The sequence below is a fragment of the Haliaeetus albicilla genome, chromosome 4 (genome assembly GCF_947461875.1).
Source record: "Haliaeetus albicilla chromosome 4, bHalAlb1.1, whole genome shotgun sequence".
Taxonomy (NCBI): domain Eukaryota; kingdom Metazoa; phylum Chordata; class Aves; order Accipitriformes; family Accipitridae; genus Haliaeetus; species Haliaeetus albicilla.
In genome coordinates this window covers 28,337,398-28,361,626 of record NC_091486.1, presented here as the reverse complement: position 1 = coordinate 28,361,626, position 24,229 = coordinate 28,337,398, and the positions used below count along the sequence as shown (strand labels likewise).

The 24,229-nt window shown below is 37.4% G+C and overlaps 1 protein-coding gene across 7 annotated transcripts in view; it reads left to right on the top strand.

Moving 5' to 3' along the window:
- Nucleotides 1-24,229, top strand: part of PDE1A (phosphodiesterase 1A) — a 231,004-nt gene that overhangs the window by 181,184 nt on the left and 25,591 nt on the right. For all 7 annotated transcript variants that reach the window (XM_009916410.2, XM_069781602.1, XM_069781604.1 and 4 more), the window contains 9 exons: nt 1,307-1,489; nt 1,951-2,017; nt 2,979-3,095; nt 5,141-5,281; nt 10,039-10,139; nt 12,678-12,803; nt 18,629-18,730; nt 18,850-18,970; nt 23,116-23,197. In XM_009916410.2, coding sequence (XP_009914712.2) covers nt 1,307-1,489; nt 1,951-2,017; nt 2,979-3,095; nt 5,141-5,281; nt 10,039-10,139; nt 12,678-12,803; nt 18,629-18,730; nt 18,850-18,970; nt 23,116-23,197 — 1,040 coding nt within the window. The remainder of the gene's footprint in view (nt 1-1,306; nt 1,490-1,950; nt 2,018-2,978; nt 3,096-5,140; nt 5,282-10,038; nt 10,140-12,677; nt 12,804-18,628; nt 18,731-18,849; nt 18,971-23,115; nt 23,198-24,229) is intronic.

Below are 24,229 nucleotides of genomic sequence, written 5' to 3'. Positions count from 1 at the left end.
AAATGGAAAAGGAAGCGATAATTTTCCTCTCCCAAATCCCCATCTGCAAATGCCATTAGCCAAATTTCCACCAAATATATTTCCCAGGAATGCTGTTCACTCAGGAGAAGAGACCCAAGTTTTAACTCGACAAGCAGATTGTCTGATAAGAAAATCACACCCCAAAACACATTGTCTATCATTGCTTTGTATCCAATTCATGCAAACTTGAGCAGTTTAAGAAAGACAGCTCTAGAGAAATAGATTATGTAATCAAATAATGCCTGCAATTCAATTGGTACCACTTCTAATAAAACATTTTTAAAGGGTGGCATGCTTTACATATGTTTGGGTCATCCTAACTCTGGCGTTTCTTGCATAATTGCATGAAGGAAAACATGTTATCTGACTAAATAAGGGATTTGGTTCTTGGAAAACGCCAGCAGACTGAGTGATATGGGCAAATAACAGCAAGAAGTTCCTGCATCTAATTGAAGTGCTGAGTCTGTTTTAAGAGAATCTTTAGTTACATGTTTCTTCTAAATAAACTGATGTCCTCCAATTCAGTGCTGTTGACATTTCTTTTTTATACTTTTTCTATTTTGCAAGAGGTATACATAACTTTTCTAACTTTTTGAACAACTAAGAACTGCGAAAGCTGACTTGCAATCCAGTCTTGTACAATATCTTTACTGCTATGATTTTGTTACCCTGCCTTCAATAGGAATACAGATCTCCACACAGAAGGAATTAATTCTCTTTAATACTTTTATTGCACTGGAATAACATGATGAGCATGTGTACAGGGTGTTCACTGAAATGCATTCAGCATAGCATTGCTATGTAATATCATATACTTTCCATGTAAGTGTCAAAATATTTTTTGTACCATTTTGGAGGACTTATGAGATGAACCACTCGTGTTCTCAGTTATAGCAGCAACCCCTCTTTCTATAGGTGTTCATGTCAGCCACTGTTTTAGATGTCTTCTCAGGATTTTATAACTCACTGATTTCACTTCAATCCACCATAGCTGTGACATCTTTGTAGAAAAATCTTCTCTTGCCTTTTCTTGAATATCTTGCATTTGAGTACTTTTTACCTTCTGGAACATAAGCAGTGGGACAGAGGGAAGATACCTGCTGTGTCCAGCTTCCCAGTGGCCTCAGTATGTCTGCCAAAGAAGACATTTAGTGATGTGCTGAATCAATTCTACAGACAACCTCTGCTCCTGTTAAAATTAAGTTTTGTTAGCTGTTCACCTGTCCATACTCCTTTTGCTTCAGTCTGCCATCTTCTCGGTTACCTTGTATTAATTTTTTTGTAGGAAGCTTTTGGACACTGAGGATGAGCTCTCTGACATCCAGTCGGATTCGGTCCCGCTGGAAGTGCGCGACTGGTTAGCTTCTACATTCACAAGAGAAATGGGAATAGTGAAGAGGAGACCTGAAGAAAAGCCCAAATTCCGAAGCATTGTGCATGCTGTACAGGCTGGGATTTTTGTAGAAAGGTGGGAGCTTTGTTTTCTTATTACAGAAAGTACTGCATTTAACCACAGTGTCTGTTGTTGAAGATCCCTTACGTGGTGGGATGAACGTGAAGCAAATCTTTGAGCCAGAATTTTGGCTTCAATTTCTGCAATCACTTTATTTTTCTATACAGAAATCCAGGTTAAACCTCTAAATGTTTAATGAAATCTCCTGGACTTTGGAAAATTCTGGGAATGAACTTCATGGCTTTGAAACTTCTACACTAGAATATACCAAAGACTGCACTAACATAAAAGAGTAATATACGAGCAGACAGGCTTTTCTCATAAGTTCATAAAAAGATTTGTGTTGTCTTTGGGATTAGACCTTTAAATAGCTTAGTGTTATTTCACAAACAGTGAAAGATGAATTAAAAAAAGAGAAATTGTTCCAGTACGTTTTAAAGGAGTACTATTCCTTAATATTTTATTTGTTCTTTTAGGATGTACCGAAGAACTTCTAGCATGGTTGGTTTGGCTTACCCAGCAGAAGTGATAGTAACATTTAAGGTGAAATAAGTTTAATCATTGTGTAATTTGAATATATTTGTACTTAGGTTTGGTGACTTTTAGGGTGAAATGAATATATTTTTCTACTGAACATACCCTAGCCATAGTTGGTACTACAGAACTGAGCACACAGAACAGAGAAATTAATAGTTAAAAATTAAAAAATAGCATATGATTCTGTTTATTGTTTCACTGATTAATTGTGATTTCATTTAGATGTTATTAGAGCAATAGGATGAAATTTGTATAGAAATTTTTATAGAAACGTGAGACATGGTTTTATCAGCTCCCAGTGGTATGGTAATCAGTGTCTCAGCAGCATTTGTTTCCTTTTTAGGAAAGAAAAAGCAGAATTAGTGTTGGGATAGAGCTAACAAAAGAAGCTGCAGCTTATGGAACAAGTACAGTATTTGCTGTGAATTTAAGGCATTACTCTAGTTCACCCAAAAGGCGATCTTTTATAGTAGTAAAGTTTCTATGGCTATGTATGCAATTAAAAAATGGTATTTCTTGAGAATGTAGTATCTCACCTTTTCCCCTGAAAGTCAGACACTGTTATATTATTCTCAAATTGCTATATGGCTATAGTGTTAATGACATTGCTGATAGCCTATTTAAAGGATGGGTATTCACATCAGCTCCACAAGGTTCTATAGACAATTTGTATGCAGGAAGTTAAATCTGAAAGATTAAGGCCTTTGAGTCAAAGCATACAAAGTTGCAAAGGTCATGTTAAAAGTATTTTATTCATAACTTGCACAACTATTTTCATCATTAATATTGAAATAGTCATTAATGTATTTTCTACAGTAGGAGTTTGAAAGAGTTGGACAATAAAAAACACTAAACTCTCCCCCTTCCCTTCAAAACCCCCAAAAATATTTTTTCCAGTGATTAACTGGAAACCTACTTAAAAAGATGGACATTTTATGTTTTTTTTTTCTTTTCCCCTCATCTACAGGATGTTGATAAATGGTCTTTTGACGTATTTGCCCTAAATGAAGCAAGTGGAGAGCACAGTCTGAAATTTATGATGTATGAGCTGTTTACCCGATATGACCTTTTGAGCCGTTTCAAGGTCAGAAACTAGCCACAAATAAAAATATGTATGCAAAAATAAGCATGTCAAATTTAAACTACAAGAAAGCCAGGATACGTTTGAAATGGTTTATTATTGTACACTGCAGTGCAGAATTTCAAAGAATATGGCAAATAGAACATTGTGATATGCCAATAGTTCTACCAAATGGAACTTCACCCAGAGCATGCAAATTTTTCTGCAACCTAAAAAATTGAAAGCTATGTAGACCCATGCAAGACAGTTTGGGATGGCATGTTGCTAGTGAGCAGCGAAATGTTGTAAGCATTACATAAACAGATTATGTATACAGCCTATTTACTCAGCAGTACTGAATTAGAGTCCCAGCTTCATGGAACAAAGAATCCTAATAAGGCAGAAAACTGTAGTTAGTCCTAAGTACTATTTTCATGGTCTAAATCATAGTATGTTGCCCACCACTGTGCAGGGGTTTCAGCTGAACCTTCCTCTCCAACCAACTGGGGAATATATAAAGAGAAGGCTGCTTTTCCATGGTGTTTTCAGGGCATTGCCGTACAATATGGAGTACTTGCAACCAACTTTGAAAGGCTGAGATAAAAAATGGATCAAAATGCCAAATTTATGATTATAATAGTAATGAATGCAAGTTTCATTACAGTTTCAAAATCTCTCCACTGCAAAACTCCATGTTCCTTTTGAAAAGGCTGCCTCACCCTGAAGTTGGTTTGAATATTTTAATGTTAACCAATAACCCAGACTCAGCTTTTCCCATCAAGCTTTTCCCTTCAAGCTGTGGGTGCTTGAAGTCAGAACCACACCAGGACTACCATTAACAACACAGTCATAAACTACACAATGTTACTGGCTCAGTGGTCTTAAGCCCATTCTCAGTCCCACTGTTCAGCTTGCAGGGCTTTTAAATAAAGAAAAAAGTCTTAAGGAAAATGTCATTTCATTATATGGGTGTCATGATTTAACCCCAGCTGGCAACTAAGCACCACACAGCTTCTCGCTTGCTCCTGTCCCCCCCAGCAGGATGGGGGGAAGAGAATTGGAAGGGTAAAATTGAGAAAACTCGTAGGTTGAGATAAGAACAGTTTAATAACTGAAACATAACAACAACAACAACAATAATAATAATGAATTGTAATGAAAAGGAAAATTGCAAAGAGAGATAAATAAAACCCAGGAAAGACAAGTGATGCAAATGAAAACAATTGCTCACCACCAACGAATGGACTGATGCCCAGCCAGTCCCCGACCTGCCACCTGCCAACATTCCCCCTAGTTTTATTGCTGAGCATGACGTCATATGGTCTGGAATATCCCTTTGGCCAGCTGGGGACAGCTGTCCCGGCTGTGTTGCCTCCCAACTTCTTGTGCACCCCCAGCCTCCTCGCTGGTGGGGTGGGGTGAGGAGCAGAAAAGGCCTTGGCGCTGTGTAAGCACTGCTCAGCAGCAACGAAAACATCCCTGTATTATCAATGCTGTTTTCAGCACAAATCCAAAACGTAGCCCCATAGCAACTACTATGAAGAAAATTAACTCTACCCCAGCCAAAACCAGCACAATGGGAAAATTAATGGGACTAGATAGTACCTGTACTTCATACATTGCCTGGAGGAAGAGGAGGAAGGGAAGTCATACCATCAGATACAAGGAAGCCTTGTCTCAGGCAAGGTAAAACTGGTGAAGAAAAGGAGATAATCCTATTGTTAGACTCCTATCTGGCATGCCTTCATTATATGAGCAATCTGTGCATTCCTGGTACAGACAGACAAACATACATCTCTTGAAAACTATTTGGTTGATAGCTCCGCAGTCTCTTGTACACTAACCACATGCTGTGCATGATGTATGTAGAGGGATTATAACATCTACAAGAATTGGGTGAAGACTCCCTGATGCATGTAAGATATTAGACATTTACATTTTAAATTTTTCTTTTGTTGTTTTTTAACTAAATTCTATGGTATATTTAATTGTGGTTTATTTATTGCATGATTAACTTTGCAACTGTTGCAGGAAAAAACCCATTTATTTTAATTTTTGCTTTCCCTCAGATCCCTGTTCCCAATCTTATTTCATTTGCTGAAGCTCTTGAAGTTGGTTACAGCAAATACAAAAATCCATATCACAATTTGATCCATGCAGCTGACGTTACTCAAACTGTGCATTACATAATGATTCATACTGGTATCATGGTAAGAAATACTGCAATGTTCAATTTACTTCTTTTCTCAGACTTTGCTGTTTTGGATAAATGTGTATGTGTGTCTTCTCTTAAGGAAAAAGCTCCCTTGAAAATTGTGCAGAGATAGATTCCAAGCTATCATTCAGGCTGTGAACTTTATGTCATTTTAACAGTTCTTCCAGGCAGGAACTCTACTGATGCAGAGGAAAAAAGGAGAAAAAAATCCTTCTTAAATCCTTTTCGCTTTTCATTGCCTGTGCTAAGGTATTATATATCATACTAAAAGAGATATATTTGCAGGAGTGGGCAGGTGAGATTTTTTCACTTCCACATCAGAGCCTGGGAGGTGTGATCAGGCAAGGATGCTTTAGTATCTGCTGAGGTCCTGGCCATTGAAAGATATACTGAATCAGTGCAGGCTTACTCAAATACTCTGCAGCTGCTTTTTCTTTTAGTTCATAACCTTGTTTAGGACTGCTCTTGAATACTGTATGTGCCTGTAGTAGGCAGGAGATTGCATCTGCCTTGCACTATTGCAATATGCTAATAGTTTTTTAGTATTTGCTTTGGGAACTGAAGTAAGTCTGTGCAAGCATTTTTACTGTAAACACTTATCTTAGATTTAATACCATCAGTGGGAGTCTCCTCACTATCAGCTTGCTAGACAAAAGTAAATACTGACTGAAAGAAAACAGACATCTCTGTCAATGGCCTTTTGATGATTTGTCTTCACTATGAATGCACTTGTTTCAAAAAAAAAAAAAAGGTGGGAAGTGATACTGTCTGATTACTGTTTGCAGAGCCGTGAAACAATTCCATAAGACTTTTGGAAAGGAAAATTTTAGGGCTGACTCTAGATGTTTGTGCTCCAACATATACAGAATAAATGACAGTCATTCACTTATGTTAAGCTTTTTCTCACTGAAAGCTTTGCCTTTGGCTTCAGTGGAGGCAAGAACAAGTCCCTAGGCATTACAGGGTTAGGTTCTACTCTTTGAAGGAAGGCATTTGCTTCTAAATATCAAGTTTTTAAAGCTACATTTTTAACACAAGTACTACTTGCAGAGTCTTCACCAGCTAAGATTCCTTTTCACAATGAGATGTTTTCTTGGGAAAGGGCTTCCATATCAGACTGAAGCATAGACTAGACAGCTCTTGCCAAGACGAGTCCAAACCAAAGTTGTTGTGTATGATGTTCACCTACCAAAATAATATTTTAATAAATGAAAAAGCTTGAAGAGATTAGATGATGGTTCATATCCTACATTAAGTGATGTGAGACATGTCTTTGTTGCAGGTATACACCTGGATCAGGGACTTAACAGGGAGGAAAATCCCTTTGTTGTATTATACATTATAAACATCCCTTTGGCCCATTGTAACTGTGCCCCTCCACTTTTCAAAAAAGACAAGAGCATCCAGATTGTCTTTGTGATGCCAGGACAAGGTTCCAACTTCCAGAGATATCCTAGTCAATTTGGGATGTTTAGCCATTGACTGAACAACTTTGCAACACACTTTGTCTATCTCTGAACACTGAATGAAGGAACCTGTTTCATATTTGAATATCTGCTATTCCACCAGGTGCACACGATAATGAGAAAGGCCTCTCCAGTTCAAGTTTTACAATGTTAGCATCTTAACCTTGTAACTGCGCTTTGATGTGATTTGGACAACTATTTTCAGAAGAGCTTAGACTTTACTGCAGTTGCTTTTCTGTAAAACCTCATTAATGTTGCAGCGCTGCTACAAAATATTCCTATAAAATTAGGCCAGATTTTAAATATTCACATTTGAATTGTTGAATTATGATATTGGAAGGTTCTTGGAAAGATATCTAACTAGGACAACACTTAGTCAAGAGTGCCTTCAAACAGATGTAGCTTGCCAGGCAGAAGGAATATTTATAGAAATCAGTGTCTGAAAGAGGGCCTAGTGATTTTGCATCTTGCAAAGTACTTCTGTCCCAAATGTCATTTTCAGTTTGAGAATGCATCAGTATCATGCAAATGTTCTGTTAAACTTGTTGGATTTTTCTCCTGTTGCCTGTTTAACCCTACAGAACCCTACTCAATAACAATTTGAAGTTTGGTTCTCAAGCTAAGTAGTTTTCAGAGTATGTCCATTGTAATGCCTCTTTTAACTCTGCTGTATCTTCTAACCAGTGCCTGGACTGGAGTCAGTTTGATGCAATTCTATATCAAATTCCTGTGTGGCTTTCGCAGATTGGCATGCAATTGAAAGTTCTTTCATTGTATCTTAAAGAACTGATACTGACTCCCAAATCTTGCAAAGAATTGCTGTCTTCCTTGTTCACTTCGGAAAGACATACTGAGGCAAATGTTTCAAAAAGCTGGATTTTAGAAAACCCTTTTCATGGTTCCTGTTGTTGAGGTCATACATTTTGTATCTTTTATAGGCATCTGGAAAACAGCCATATTTCAGCATTTGCCAAAAAAAAAAAAAAAAAAAAAAAAAGGCTGGTCAGAGTTTATGGTTCTCCACAAGCCTTTAGAGAGATTCCTGTGAGGAATAACACATATTCAGAGTTGCAGCTAAAGAAATAAAATGAATATTGTATTTTCCAAAAGTTACTGTCTATCTTAAGAAACAGCCACCTCAGATCAATGTGTTAGAAAGTTAGATATCACAGATGGCACACAATCCATTAACCTTCCCAAGAGATTAAATCCCAGATGATATGACTGAAATATACAACTCAAGCTTGCATTTATGAAGTCTTTGTCTTTATAAAGATTTAAGAATCCAAGTCCCAGGGAATACATCTTGTAAGGAACTTTTGAGTCATCGATCATGTTCCCACCATCCCTTTTCTCCTCCCACGTACCTGTATTGCTCGAGCTAAAGGAAAAAATGTCTTTACTGTCAATAAGTGCATTGTGAGACTCCCTTTCTTACTCATTTTTTAATCCATCATTGTTTAAAAAAATAGTTTGAACTAGAGCTCAGGAAAAGTTGAAATGAATCTATTTACTTATAAGCAATTTGTAATACTGGAACACATCTCTCAACACAAGAGATCTTTTCCAATAGGTGTTACACCTGCATGACATAGTATCTTCCAGGAGGGAAGCAGGTTCCAGCTCTTCACAGTCTTGCAGACCTCCAGATACCTGCTTCTCCCTCTCCCTTTGAGAAAAATGCTTGTTAACCGTCTCTCTAAGAGCTTTCTCCTACTTCCTTAGAAATCCTTTAGCTAAAGGAGTTCTCTGATTCTCTATCTGAATACTGATCTGAATTTTGACTGTACAGCTACAGTCTCTAGAACGCTTGTTCTCATATAGTACTGTATGAAGCTTCTGCATAGCCCATAGATATTGTTTGTAAGGAATTCTCTTCTACTTATAAATGCATTGTCTAGCAACTATTTTGGTTACTAAAAAAAGCTGATCTTTGAGAAGGCGTCTTAAAGAAAAAGTTTATGTTTAGCTTTAGTTACTAACAATTTCTGGGTTTCTATTCTATTTGGTATGTTGAAAACATTGTGAAAGCCAGGACTGGTCATGGCCTGGTTTCTTGTGACACACAATACGATGAAGGTCATCGTTTCCATTTTTAGAACTGCTTACAGTACATTCTCATTCCTCTGCTGTGACCTTTTTTGATCTATACTGCTTCACCAACAGCCAGTACTTGTTGTTCCTCAGCAGTCTTATTTTGTCGCTGAATGACCTATTTCATTATTCTCACATTACTTATGAATCTTGACCGTTCCCTTTCTTCTTCTTTGAAAGAAGTACTACTACTGGCAGCTTTTACTACTTCTGGCAGTTTATACATCTTATATGCATTCATATGCATGTACGTGCATATATGGGTGCATAAAGATGAGATCATTCTTCCATCCTTTAGTACACAAGCTTACTTTTACACTAAAAAAATCTGAAATACGTGTGGAAATGCTTGACTGGCATTTGACTTAATCACTCCTATGACTGCGGGGGTTAATTATCACATGATTTTTCTGCCTTCGTTTTTAGATGGAGTAAATTTTCTCCTCAAGGGTGGTTTATCATTCAAGAAATAGGACTTGAAAGATAAAATAACAGAGCTTATTTTACAAACTGAGCGATACAGAACTGCCTCAGTTAGTAAGAGGTATAAAAGTGCACAAAACTCTAGGGTCTGCATTATTTTGTACACATGACCTGTATTACCTTTTGTTCAGTGTAACTGTATACTAGCCTTATGCACCCTTTTTTTGCATTAGTACAAAGTATGACAAAATTGAGAACAGAAAAATCTCCCATGTGCCTAATTTTAGTGCTATGTACACTGGTAAACTATAGTTAATGCTGATGTTGTACCTAGAATTTATTGTGAACTCTATATATTGTTCACTAAAAGACAAACTATAACCTTAACTTCATATCAAGCTTTTAGATGAATATACCATAATTTGACAAGTGCCATGTATGGGCTAGCAGATTAGATACTTCCTACTCAAAACAGCTCCAAAGTATACCATGTAATTGTCTTAATAACTTCTTATATTTTTGGCTGCGAATATTGACTTTGCTAGTGACCATAAGGACGTTAACTTGGCCTTAGAGAAATCATAATAAGTACAAGGAGTTATTTTACTGTATAATACTGAAGTGTTATGGATATACAGTTACCTGGAATAAGACAAGAATAAAGTTTGGTTAAGTTGAACGTGATGGAAAACATTTCCAGTACTGTAGTATTTAATCTGAGTTAGGCTATTATAGAAAATATGACTAAGATTTGGTTTTCATTTACCAGCACTGGCTCACAGAACTGGAAATTTTAGCAATGATCTTTGCAGCTGCCGTCCATGATTATGAACATACTGGGACCACAAACAATTTTCATATTCAGACAAGGTAAGTGAAGTGGTTTCTTAAGTGTCATACCTGGAGTTTGCTGTTCATTGGTCTGAACTGTTTCATATGTTTTACTGATACAGACAGGAAGTAGCCAGCTCATTCCTGATTTTACAAATTGCTTCCTTGACCTCTGTACAGTTAATGGGACTGCTCACATGAACAAAGACAGTGTGGAAAAGTAATGAGTTAGCTCCATAGTGTTTGAAATCATTGTATTTTGGAGTTGATATATCAAGAGAGATTTCAAAAAAGATTCAGAACATGGACTTGAAAACCCCTCACCCCTCTATTTGCTCGCTTAAGTTCTGATACTTTTGACTCAAAAATTTCTTCAACAGCGTCCCCAGAAAAATACCACTTTGTTTTCAGCAATGTATCTGCACTTACTTCAGGTGCTACATTTTGTTTCAAGTTGTGTATTAAACTTACAGGGTCCTAGTACAGAGGGGGAAACCTTCAAGTACAGCTTTAGAAATACCCATCATGAGTCCTCTCCTAGCATGTTTCGACAGCATCTGCAGTAGTTATGAAAAAGAAATCTAGAAAGAAATCCAGTTTGAAAGTCAGGCTAACTGTATTCTTACGCAGGCGCAGCATGTCATCCTAGCCTCTGGTCCAAAACAGCAGCATATAACTCTTTCCCTTAAAATATTTTCAGCTTATCAAAGGAAAATCACTGACCAATCCATTACTGGGTGATAAATAGTACACCTGATACTTAACCAAGTATGAAGCATCTTCCTGTTCTCTCATACTAGGCTATACTTTGGTTTTAGCATCCTCAGTTGAGGAGTCTGCTTTACCTGCTCTTGAAAAAAAATTTTCAGCAAAGCACTGACATATTCTAACAAAGCAGCTGCGTGCTAGAAATACTACTACTTTGAACAGAAGCATCCTCACACTCACCTATACAGATCAAGCACCCAATGGTTACATTTAAATTAAATCTGTAATAAACTTGTGCCCTGAGATGTGCTCATCAATAATGAACAAATTCTAGATCTGCAGCTGAAATAAAGACATAATTCTTTTCTCCCTCAGCATAGTCTGGCTAAAAATAAACTTCAGTTTGTAGTTCCAAGTTTATATTACTTTTCTATTTTTGTCCTTAATATTTTGCTCTGAAGTATTGCAAAAGTGGAAAATTAATTAAGCTGTTAGCCTTCGAATTTTTCTTGGGCATACTTGCAAACAGGTATTTGTTTTGTGATGGGGCTCATTCTTCCCTCCTAGTAGAACTTGGCCCTGATGTGGCATCCCAGGGCCATGATTCCAGGCTTCCTTTGCCTGAGAAAAGCTGATGAAATGGCTGTCATAGTCATAGCAATTCTTAGCACTGTTTCAAACTAGCCATAAGCAGCTATGTGGATCAAAGTGTGCTTCGTTAAACTTATGTGATTGGCAAATCACAGATTTTCCCATGATTTTAGTAGGATTATGGATGTAAACATATTCATTATTTAGGTAGGTTATGGTTTGTTCCCTCTAAATAAAGTTTCCAATCGTCTTTTCATTTTTTAGATTCCTCGGTACCATACCGTACATGTGGTTACACTGAATATATACTATTGCTCAACAGAACAAGAGGTTGAATTTACCTTATTAATATCATAGTAACTGCACTGTACACCTTTCTTCTAGTACAGACTTTTCAGTTGACCAGATTGAAATACTCAGGAATAGTTTTATGAAGACAGAAGTGTAGCAGAGAGGCGAGACCCAAGGTTGCTTAGCAAGTGCAGATCAGGTCTTGGGGAAACAAATTCCCCAAGAATTAATGAGGTCTGAAGCTAAGTATGATAAATCCATACAGCATCAAAATCTATATGTAATTTTGGTATTGTAGGTTAGTCTTTAATTAAGAGAGAAAGGATACTTTTGAGGGTGCTAACGTTAGGGTGAGTCTGGCTTTAGGAAGCACTTGAATGCAATCAAATTTCAGCTTAGCATCTCTTCCATTCCATTGTTATGAGGCTCAAGGTTTGGCTGTTTTTCTGACAAAAGATGGCATCCGTTTAAAACATATGAAATTGAAGTTTTTTAATATTTTATTATTTACGGCTCCTTCTGATTATGAGTGACATGGGCCAAAGCACAACTCTCAGAACAGGGGTAGTAACTTCTTAATATCCATGCTATGTGTGGAGCCCCCTTTGTTGGTGAATGCATTGCATTTTAAATGGTTGTATTGCCAAAGAGTACTTGAGTAGCTTAATTAGAACATTTCTGTTGCTTTACGATCCTACCTACAGTCAAGAAGCTCAAAGATCTCCTTACAGATTTTTGTTACAGTTATATAAATAAAACATCACACATTTAAAAATATGACTTTCCCACAAACGGTATATACAATGGTATAATGATAATTTTTTATGCATTTAGGATGGAAACTTTATCAGTATTTGATACAATAGGAACAAATAAACATAGTTTGATGAACATAGTCAATAGTTCTCATAGAGAATACACAGTCCTACCTTCCCCAGTGCCATGATTGGGATGCTATTGCAAATACTGCCTTTTTTTTAACACTAGGTCAGATGTTGCAATACTGTACAATGACCGTTCTGTTCTTGAAAATCATCATGTAAGTGCTGCTTATAGACTCATGCAAGAAGAAGAGATGAACATCCTGGCAAATTTAACCAAAGATGACTGGAGGTAAGACCTACTGTGGCATTCAAACTTAATTCCAGTATTTAAAAATAATAAAAAGCACCAAACCTTCCCTGTGGGGTCTATTTTAAGAGTTCAAATTACAGGAAGAAGCTTTGGCACTGGAAGGAGTAATGGATATTTAGAGCTTAGGGAAGGCTGCTATGGTGTAAAGAGGTACTGTTTGGGAGACTCCATATAATTTTCCAAGTGAGGTTGTGCATTTACAAGGCACAGTGTTGGACAACCACAGTGCTGCCCTTCTTGAGCTAGGTCACCTTTGCCTAACAGTGGGTTAAAGCCTTGGTGCAGAGTCACACTCTGCTGCCAGCTTGTAATTCCTGAAGAAAATCTGACTGGCTGAAAGAATCAGGATCATAATTGATATGTCACAAATACTAAGACCTGTAAGATCAAAATGAACAAGTGTTAGAGATGACACTTTCTCCATTAGCAAAAAGGACATGTCATCTGTGTATATCTTTGATCGCTACATATAGCACTTAAAATATGAGTCTTCTGTGTGTTTCTGGAAACATAGCTATCATTCAGAGATCCTAAAAATAACTTTTAAATAGGTGGTCTGTGAAGTCAGAGAGAGATATTCTGCTTCCAGCCAAGTCTCCATTATGAACGATGCCAACATGAATAACAAAGCTATACTCTGCTTTATTTGTATTTTCACAAAACTATACTCTTATCAAGGAATATGTGAATGTCAGATCAAATTCTGGTGTGGTGTATATTTACAGACAGACTGTTTTACATGGTAGATTTACATGATTTTACTTATCTACATGATCAGAACACCCCTAAATAAAGCGTTTATTGAATGTAAATCTGCTGACCCTTCTGGTTTTCAATTCATTATTTTTCTGTAGCTACTCCAAACCACTTAATATTAAAGTATTTTTAATTTTTTATTTAATACAAAGTGAGAGAGGAAGCATACAATTTTTCGTTCTCATAAAAGATTTCTTCTCAGAGGTGACTAATTGGATTTAGTTGTCATAAAGTTTGTGTTGTAAATTTAGTTCTAGAGAAAGATCTCTGGAAATAAATTGTAAATTTCAGCAATAATTGTCATATACACCTAGATTTTCATTGCCAACATGAGCCGGCCTTGCTCTACTTGGAACTATTTTAGGCCTGATTGTTTTGGGGCTGATAGCTCTCTGTGACCCTATTTTTGCTTGTTCTACCTACTGAGTATGGACAAAGTGATTGTGCCAGTAGACAGCCATCAGAGGCTGTTATTCTGTCTTTTAAAACCATCATTGTAGAGACGTAATGATTTTCAAATCTTCAGACTTGTTGTCTTGAGTATGTTTTTTAGAAGTAGTGTTGTTTCATATTGTGTCCTACCAGAGAATTCTTTCGGGTAGAAAGGGGCAGATCTTCTTCAGTTGAATTTCAGTTCAGGGCTGGACCCAGGATGGCTTGAAGACACTCATGTGCCTCCCCAGTCCTGGCTCCTTCATCACTGGAGACTACCATAAATGAGTATAGTTTGGGTATCCCTGCAGCAACATGCAGTTGCTTCAGCTGCCAGAAATCTGGCTGCCAGCTAGTGCAGTGCATCCCAGTGGTATTCTTTTGTTATGTCACTGCGGAAGAGGGTGATAGGATGGAAACTCCTGTGAAAGACAATATTTGCCAAAGGAAGGAGAACCCTATGGTTTCCAGGTGTGTGATGTTTATACGTATTGCTCTGGTGGACTGCAACAGAATAAGGGAGGAATGTGATTTTACATTTCTGAAGCACACTCTTCTCTGCATAGATTGCTCAGTCTGGTCTTTCCACAGTTCTTTTTCCAGTCCAGTTATGGACCCTTTGCACTAGCTTCTGTTGCATTTAATTTCTCCTTGGTTTTTAACCTGTGATAAACTACCACATTCATTCAGAAGTTGCTCAATCACACACTGGGTGTGTTTGCACTTGCTTTTCAACCTCCTCTCACTGTAAACCAATTAGGATTTCCTGGAGGATCTTATTTTAGTTTTGCAAATGTTGTTTGTTTAGAGTGGCTGCACAGATCCAGTCCACTATTATGCAGCCAATTTGACATTGGTGGGATTTGACAACCAGGGAAAGTGGAATTTATGGTCTCTTGTTGGGGCTATTCAGTACAACTTAGAAGAGATGTATAAACTGGCTAATAAGCTCAAGCAACTAAACTAGGACACTCAGTTCCACGTTTTGTCACTTAGCTAGGCAATTACAGTCTGTACTTTCAAATAAACCAGTAAATTCCAAAGCGCCAACCTGAGAACCTGCACAACCTGTTGAAGTCTGATACTTTAATTTAGAGGGTCAGTCGTGGAAATGATGGTTTCCTGGTATTCGTTTCTGATATCCAAAAATTCCCGTTACCCTGTCATCAGATACCATTGTTCATTGGTGCAATGACAGATCTGTTAGCCACTTAAAAGAAGCTTTTCAATTTTCTAGTTATTACTAGAGCGAACTTCTTGGATCTATACTGAAATTCATAATGTTAGACTAACAGTTTGGAAGTTTGCACTGAATCAGATTGGCAGTAAATTGAAATGATAATTTGTTAAACTTTTTAATGTACTTCCTGGCACTGATTAATTTCTTGACTACTGTCAGATCTGTTTTCTTGAATTGCAGCAATTTCATTTTTAAAAAATTTAACACCGCTGCCTATTTAAACTGTGATTCTGCTAATTATTTCAGCAAGATGAAGCAAAATAACTGAGAATGACTTTATAGTATTACATTTTCTTTCCTACATTTTAACATTAAGAAGATAAATGCACTAATAAACTGTCAGCTTCAATTAAGTTTAAAACATAGGGTTTGGGTCTGAGCAGAATGCCAGCATTCTGATGAGGATGTCCTTTGTGGATAATGCATGTGACATTCATAGTCATTTCTCACTCTTTTCTCAACTCTGAAAATATATTCCAGTCTTTCATATTGTCTTGTTTCTCTCACTTAGTGCCCCTAAATAACTAAAGAGAGATGCCTTTCTGTTCCCCTTTCTCTTCTGCTTTACCAGGCTTCTAGTGTTCTAGCACCCCATGTGTTACATCAACAGTCATAGGTGGTCAGGCAGTGTTAATGTGTCAAACCATTCCAGTCGTAAGACATACAATGATATATTGTCTGATTATATAAAAAAGACTAACAAAACAGTATGCATTATATACAATGCATAACGAACAGCTCTTCTTTCACAAATTCACGTGGGAGTCTTCTGTCTGAGGAAAGCAGGATTGCTATAACTTGCAAGATGAACCTTATGTCTTCAGTTCCCAACTTGCTTTTGCTCATCTTAGCCTGTTCCTGCATTTTTTCATTAGTTTCCAGCTGACTAAATGTCTTTGTCATGGACAAATCCAGGTAAAGCTGGTTTCTGTTTATTGGTTAACTACTTTTCCGAGAAATTCATGTGCCACTCTTTGTCTCTTGTTTATTACATGTTTATTACATTAACATAGCATTATTCATGTCATCTTTTCACAGCACCTTGCATCTATTTTTTTACTGTATCCAATCCGTAGGACATAAGGATATAGGAGGGTTAAGAAAGGATGACAGCACATGACATGACAGTTTACTTAAGAAAAATGGACATTGTATACTCAAACCCAGTAATCTTCCAATTGTGGGCCCCAAAAATCCACTATGCACTGTACATGAATGCTGTTACCACTTCCCGTCATAGAACTAAAGATGACAACACCTACGTATCTTTTTGCCATGGTAGCATGAGCAATGCTAACTGTATTATCCCGATGCCTGTAGCTGTGGACTGCTTAATGAAGTGGGCAGAGATTTCTGTCCAGCAGTTACCTGTGAGATTGACTGAGGTCTCCTTCAATACGGAAGTTGAGATGATATTTTTTCCCTGGGAAATGATTTGGGAATGGTTTAAGTCCAAGAGTAATCTTCTGTGCAATGGTAGCAGACTGAGCATTCATAGCTCTAGTAGACCTTTATTAAATGTTTCCCTGTCAGTTCTCAATTTTCCATCCCTCTGTTGATGATGGATGGGAGCGCAGGCAGGAAACAACTGCAGACTGTAGGCGGAGAGCCTCTCCTTTGCTGTTCAGCAGCTTTTTAGTGGCCTGAAATCTTCAGAAGTGTGTGAGGAGGGTTGTGCTATGTTGTTTGATCTTTATTCAGGTGATGGAGGTAAGAATTAGGGTTTGCCTGCTGCCATGACAGCGTGAGTAAACTGAAAGCAACATTTTGCTTCTCTGTGCGTCTTGTGTAGTAGGGGTGAGCTTATTTCTGATTACTCTTAGAAGTTCAGACATGGAAAGTTCCTAGGAAAATCTCCCATAGAAAGGGGAAGTGATAATTATTTCAGTCTTACAAACAACAGGGTTTAACAATGCAGAGCCCTCAGGTTTCATGCAGTGTTAGCTGTTGGGGTTTGTTTGGTTGGTTTTTTTAATGGATTTGGCTGTGTTTGAAGGGTGCAGTTTCAAAGCAATGTGGAGGAGGAACAGTTGGGATGCAAATTAATTAGTATCTTATTATGAGGTCAGATAAGGTAAGGCATTTTCTAAACACAAGTTAGTATGGCTGCATATTATTTAGTAGAAGTGAGAGGATTGAGTCTTTATCCAGTTACATCTAAACAAATCAGGAATAAATACACAAAAATCAATAAGGAGTATCAGTTTAAATATGCAATTAATTTGGCTCAAAACCAGTCTTGATAGTTTTTATAACAAACTATTCTAACAGCCCTAAAGAAAATTGCAATTTACCTCTTTAAAACATAGTCCTTTGAAAAAACTGCATTATTAAGTAAATCACAGATAGGAATACAATAAGAAAGATCAGTGAGAATGACTAAAGTAGGATTCTACTGTTGTAACTGATACTTGGACATCCTTAAGACTAGAGGTGTGCTCGTGAAGATATATGCTACATAATCAAAGATTTAATGTGGTGAATTGTCCCTGATACACATAGAAGCAACACTTGCACATAAATCCTCCTAGGCCATTTAAAAAGTATGTAAATAAAGACTCAGCAGACTCCTACAGGGTCTATGTACAATCCTTCTACATCAAAGAAACAGAATTTTCCAAATCAGTATTTATTGTTGACAAAATTAATATACTTTCATATACAATCAGAATTAATACACTCTCTTACATGATTCATGGTTTACTATTTTCATATTCATTTAATAGAAAGCTGATGTACAAGCCAACATCTCTGACCACAATACCAAGATACAGATAAATAGTAAATCCCAAACTTGTTCTGATTCATGAAATAGGCAATAAGGTATTTTTGAGATGAAGGGTAGTTTGTCATAATGTTCATATATTGCTATAATGTTGATACTGTTTCAGATGTAGTACGTCTTGCTCTTCCTAGTGTTTCCACAGCCTTCTTCCTAGGTTTAGTGTTATGCCTGCTCTGCACCAATGTGAAGGCAATAATGAAAGACACACATATATCCTCTTGTGTGGTGGTAAGCCCAGAGACCAACTGTTTTTTTGAGTAGTCTACTGCTGAAAAAAATAAGGAAAGACTTATAATGGGTGACAGGACTGCATGTAATTTTAGCTTATACACTAGAGAAGAGGAATTACAAAACAGTATGACTCTGAAATAATGATTGCAGAGTGCATTTTCTGAAGTACACTGCTTTCACAGAATCCCTTTAGGATACAACATTCAAGTTGTTAATAATTTATTTAAACACTTCTTAAAATGTAATAAAACCTGTGATGTTGTTTAGAAAGTTCTAAATTAACAAGTACTGCTTAAACAAATGTACCATACATAGAATACATGAATTGTAATCAGTCATTTTCCTTTTAATTATTCTTAGGGAGTTGCGTAGCTTGGTCATTGAGATGGTCTTGTCTACAGATATGTCGGGTCATTTTCAACAAATTAAAACAATGCGACATACTCTACAGCAGACAGAGGGGTAGGTTATTTTCCATTTTGTTCATTATCTATAGTCTTTCAATAAGACAATGTACAAGAAAAGAATTTAAATAGTTGCTTTTGTTTTGAGATAATTGGAGCATGTCCTTGAATTAACAGGGTAGACAAAGCCAAAGCCATGTCTTTGATTCTACATGCAGCAGACATAAGCCATCCAGCAAAATCCTGGGAACTGCACTACCGGTGGACCATGGCCCTGATGGAAGAATTTTTTCGACAGGTGCCATTTTAAAATCTTTTAGTAAATCTAGTTCAAGAAGCAATGGTTACACAATTAAATCTTTTCATAAGTCTACCAGCAAAGATGCTGTTGGTTGTGATTGACAAGCATAGTCAGTAGTATATATTCCCTACCCTTCATACATACCACTGACATTAATTCAACTTTTATGTGCGTGAATAAGATGAAATTGTTATAGCTCTATATCTATTTCAGCTGATACCAGGATTCTGAGTGTTGTAGTGTTTTTTTTTCTTTCAATTATAATATAACTTGTCAAGCTGTTTTCATTCTGTAGACAGAGATTTATATATGCTTTGAGTTAAAAAGAAGCACTGGCAGGGTAGGATGAGGGACTTGAAAATAGGAAGAATTCATGTTCAGCAAAGGTGGCAAAAAGTTGTCTCCCTTTCACATTTCAGAAAGACCTCCTATTTCTTTTCCTTGCCAGTACTTGCCATGGATATGCCACATAGATCTGAAGGTTTTGCTTTCATAACAGCCTGATCCAAAGCCAGAGGTTAGACGGTATCATCCTCTTAATGCTGTGGCCATATATCCTAAAACAAAAATGAAGACACACCTTTGTGAAAGTCTTTTCATTTCTGTGAGATACTGAATGCAAAGAGCAAGACCAGTAGGTGTTGGTGTCACTGCTGCCATTTTTTTACTCACCTCAGGAGGTGAAAGAACCCATTTCTCCAAAGGGGTAATACTCTCCCTGTAATGAATATTTGTGACCGTGCACATTTTTAACATAACCATTACTGATGTACAGTTGATAACCAAAATCCCGTTTAGGTATTACACAGTTTCTATAGTTATACACACGTTTTAAAAATGGTTAATACAGATAATGGAACAGTGTTTGTCTTGCTCAGCTTGATTGTCATTATTTTGCTATATGCTGACAATTTCAAATCAGATGGATCACACTGGAAAAAGGAGTCACAGAATAAAAAAGTCAGTATGTTAAACCTTGAGATTGTTAGGCCCATCTGCCCTAGAAGGTTCTTACTCAGTTCCTAGAGGTTCTTTATATGAATTCTCAGTAGGAAGCATCAGGACATCCTTGACTCTGGGCTTTGCACTGGGGAGACAGATTGGAGAGCTGGTGCCTTAATCTAAATAATGAATGGGCTGAGTTTTGTGGAAATACTGAGTGGAGTCATGAGTTTGTGTCTGCTTCTGTAAATGGAAATGATGAGGATTTTTAATTTGAGAGGCAAAAGGAGGAGCAGATTACCTCAGATATATATTACTTGACAAGGTCAGAAATGACCAACTGTAAAAACATTTTAGACACAGAGACAGGCTAGACAGAGCCCATGGGACAGTGAGGCAGTGTGTCCAGTCAAGTGCATGTAGCATTAGCAATAAACAGTACCACACTGGTTGTTGAGTGCATAGGATGAGCTAAGGTTTTAGTTATTCCTTTATCCTTCTGTTAGATGAAGTAACTGGATCCCAAATAAGCTGCTCAAAGACTTGAGAAGGCATTTAACAATAGAATCAAATCACCATGTATGTATGTCTGCAACTTAGCAGCATAAAATGTCAAAGTCTTTCAGGCTGTAGAGGAGTGTGCAAGGAACTGAATCCCTCTTTATACATACTACTAAGAACAGCATGTGTGGAGTAGTTCCAGCACGTTTAAAGTGTGATTAAGTAACTGTACATGTATAAATGCACTGAGCAGTGCAGACACAGTAGGCCTCCTGCTTCCTAGATGCACTGACTTGGTTGTGCATCCTCTGGTCTGTTGATCTGAAAGTGTGTGATAGAAACCTCTGGGATTTCTAAATCTGTGTCAGCCAAGATGAAGTAGTCCAAATATGCACAAACCCCACTAATTTCTCCTCTTCTTTTCTTTAAAGATAGTAATTCAACTACTTCTACTGCCTTACAGGAAAAAGCAGCAGAGTCTGAAACTGCTGATGTAAACCCAATGCTTTAACAGGCAGCTTTCAAAGTGGTGAGCACCAGCAAAAAATGAACATTCACCTAGACAAAAAACTTTGTTAACTGCAGCTAACGGTTAAAATATGTGCCAGTGTTAACTTCAGGGAAAAAGCCAAACAACGCTTTAAGTTTAAAAGCAACAACTACAGAAAGTGTGTTATAATGCCAAGGAAAGTCTGAGCTACTTGTTTAAAATAGAAATACACCCACCCATCTCAAAACGTTAAAAAGAAAGAAATACATAGTTCAAGTCACTCAAAGAAGTATCACAGCTCCTATAGCATTCTGCTCTCAGTCTGAATAGATCCAAAAGCCCAAAAAGAGAATTTGTCCAGTGAGTTCAGCATCTGGACAAAGAATTTTTTTTTTTACTGTTTTGATCATTATTTTGATTTTAAATCTCATGAAATTTTAATGATCAATTCAAATATCAGTCCTGTGTCCATTATTACTATTTACAATAGACTTAGACTTATATGACATTTAAGTATTAATTATGTATTGTATTAATTGCAAAGTAATTCATAGTTGGGGTAAAGAGCTACCTGAAAACATAAAAAAATTCAAACTGATTCTTTGCTATTGTGGAATTTTCTCTTTTTTAAAAACTAGTTCAGGGAAGATTAAAAAATTAATATTGCTTTATAAATCCTGTATTCAACAACGGCTGAAATTTTTAGAACTACCCCAGTTTATATTATATCACAAGCTGGCTCCTGCATTTACATGGAGGTGCCACTACCATTGCTCCTAGTAGTAAGTGTTCATGTGTTCTTCTAGCCAAATTATGAAGACTTGGCTGTAAAATTTAAAGGCCATAGTGATAAAACTCTCCAATTCCATATGAAACACAATCTGCGAGCTACATCTGTTCCTGTGGCTGAAGTGGGTTTATTGGTATTATAGTTCTAAACTTTTCTCAAATCTAGTTCAGTGATACATGATAAAAAGACTAAGGAAGTTTGATACTGCCCCCTTAATCCATCAGCTGGTATGCTCATGTGCTGCTTCCCACTGAATGATCATGAAACAGCACTCCCTGTGAGAAAGTAGAGTCATTTTACTTGAAAGGCTAAGTTTTCCTGTATCTATAATGTCAGTGCTTCTGGGGGCTAGGTTTGTCCAGCAACACAAATTATTACTTCCTTTGAAAGATGTCTCTTCAGGGTTTTTTGCGCCACTAGACTTTCTTTTTGCAAGCCATTTGGCCTACCATGCTGAAAATGAAGATAACACCCTCCTGTCTGATAAGACTGTTACGACAAAAAAACTCTTTTAATGTGTTAGGTGTTGAAATATTTTCAGAACTAGGTTGTACAAATCATCACAGGGGGCCTACAAGAAAGCCAGAGAGGGACTTTTTACAAGGTGTAGTGAAAGGACAAGGGGTAATGGCTTTAAACTGAAAGGGGGGAGATTTAGATCAGATGTAACGGAGCAGTTCTTTACTGTGAGGGTGGTGAGGCACTGGAACAGGTTGCCCAGAGAGGCTGTGGATGCCCCATCCCTGGAAGTGTTCAAGGCCAGGTTGGATGGGGCTTTGAGCAGCCTGGTCTAGTGGAAGGTGTCCCTGCCCATGGCAGGGGGGTTGGAACTAGATGGTCTTTAAGGTCCCTTCCAACCCAAACCATTCTATGATTCTATGATCTTTGTAGTGAAATTGAGCTTGTGCTTTTTTATGGCTTCAGCAGCAGAGAGACGTGCCTGCTAGTTAGAATGTGTTCAAGTCAGATCATGTCCTTGACTTGTGTAAATCCATTGAAGAAATTTTACACGTTGGATAAAACAATGTAATAGAAGGAAACACTTAGCATTTGGCATACTATTACAAACATGTCTAAATATCTCCAATTCCGTTACATCTGGGATTAGCAACTGTGAATGTTGAAGGACTTTGTATATGTTAAACCTTATTGGCAGATGCCTTGCTTTTGAGGAGAACTTGCTTGCAACAAGTTCATTTATATAAAAATTGTCAAAAGTAAGTTAGAATTTTGACTTTTACTTTTCTTGAAAACGTAAAGATAAATAAAGAGGGTTTTTTTCCCCACGGCTTGTTTTTATTTAGGAATATAAGTGAACAAAATAACCTGTTGAATAAATACTAAGACTATTCGGATTCCTTTGTCTCTCTGTCTCTCTATCAAATATGTGCTTTTAATATTAAATGTTGTTATTTGCAGGGAGACAAGGAGGCTGCTTTAGGTCTTCAATTTTCCCCACTCTGTGACCGCAAGTCTACTTTGGTAGCTCAGTCCCAAATAGGTAATGACAAGTTGTGTTTTTCTTTTTCTTTTGCTTGTATGTGTAGGAGCATGTAAAATCATGTGGACATTTCTTATACTAATTCTGAATTTTAAATGTTCCAAATGCCATCATATAGAAGGTATTTCTTTGCACCTATCTGTTCACCAAACTCGTATGCTCTTACAGGAGAAATGTGCTAGTCTCAAAAGAACATGAAGTAATTTCAGCATATGTCATGCCAAGGAGGGAGGGGTAGGAGAGGGATTAACCAAAGCACTGGACATGAGCCCAGCTTCTCCTGGACACACTTTAGAATTCGGTAGATCATGTCCTCAGACAGATTGACTCTTGCTCAAGATCTCACAGGTCTGTCTTCACTAGAATCTGAAAGCCTGGTACTGTTTTGTAGATGCATCTCAACTTAAAGCTGATTCATACATCAGAGCTCTGGACTGCCGTTAAGACTGTCAGTGTGGCAGGGTCAAACTACACAGGGTCAAGCCTCCTTAGGTTGACAAGGACCACTGCATTCTGTTCCTGTCAATCGTAATTGCATTTTGGTCAACAGTGGCCAAAATTCAGCTTCCCATTTTCAGAAATACGTGTCTTGGCTGTCTCTATCCCCGTTTCCATCAGCAATAATAAGGAAATCAAAATTGGTAAAGGTCACTGGGGCTAGTTACAAGGACACACCCTAGAAGCATACTGAGTAAAGCAGTATGTCCTACCAACCCCTGTACCTTTTAAGTGAGTGAACACAGTACTTAAGGAGAGATTCGTTAGGTGACAGTGTCTTATCCTTGAATTGAAGCATGTCATCATGTCTGATCTTGTCACTCAAAATGTCCTTTATTCCTTTTCACTGGGACTTGAAAGGCAACATGCTTGAGCGTCATACCTACTGCAGGAGGGAAGCTGGATCCTATGCTGAAGCACTGTTGCTCACCTTTGTGCTGTGTTGCATGGTTAGAGTATGAATGCATCTGGAAATCCATTGCTAGCTCATGTTTTAGCATTTTTTTTTTTCTGTTAAGTGCTCAGCAGAGAATA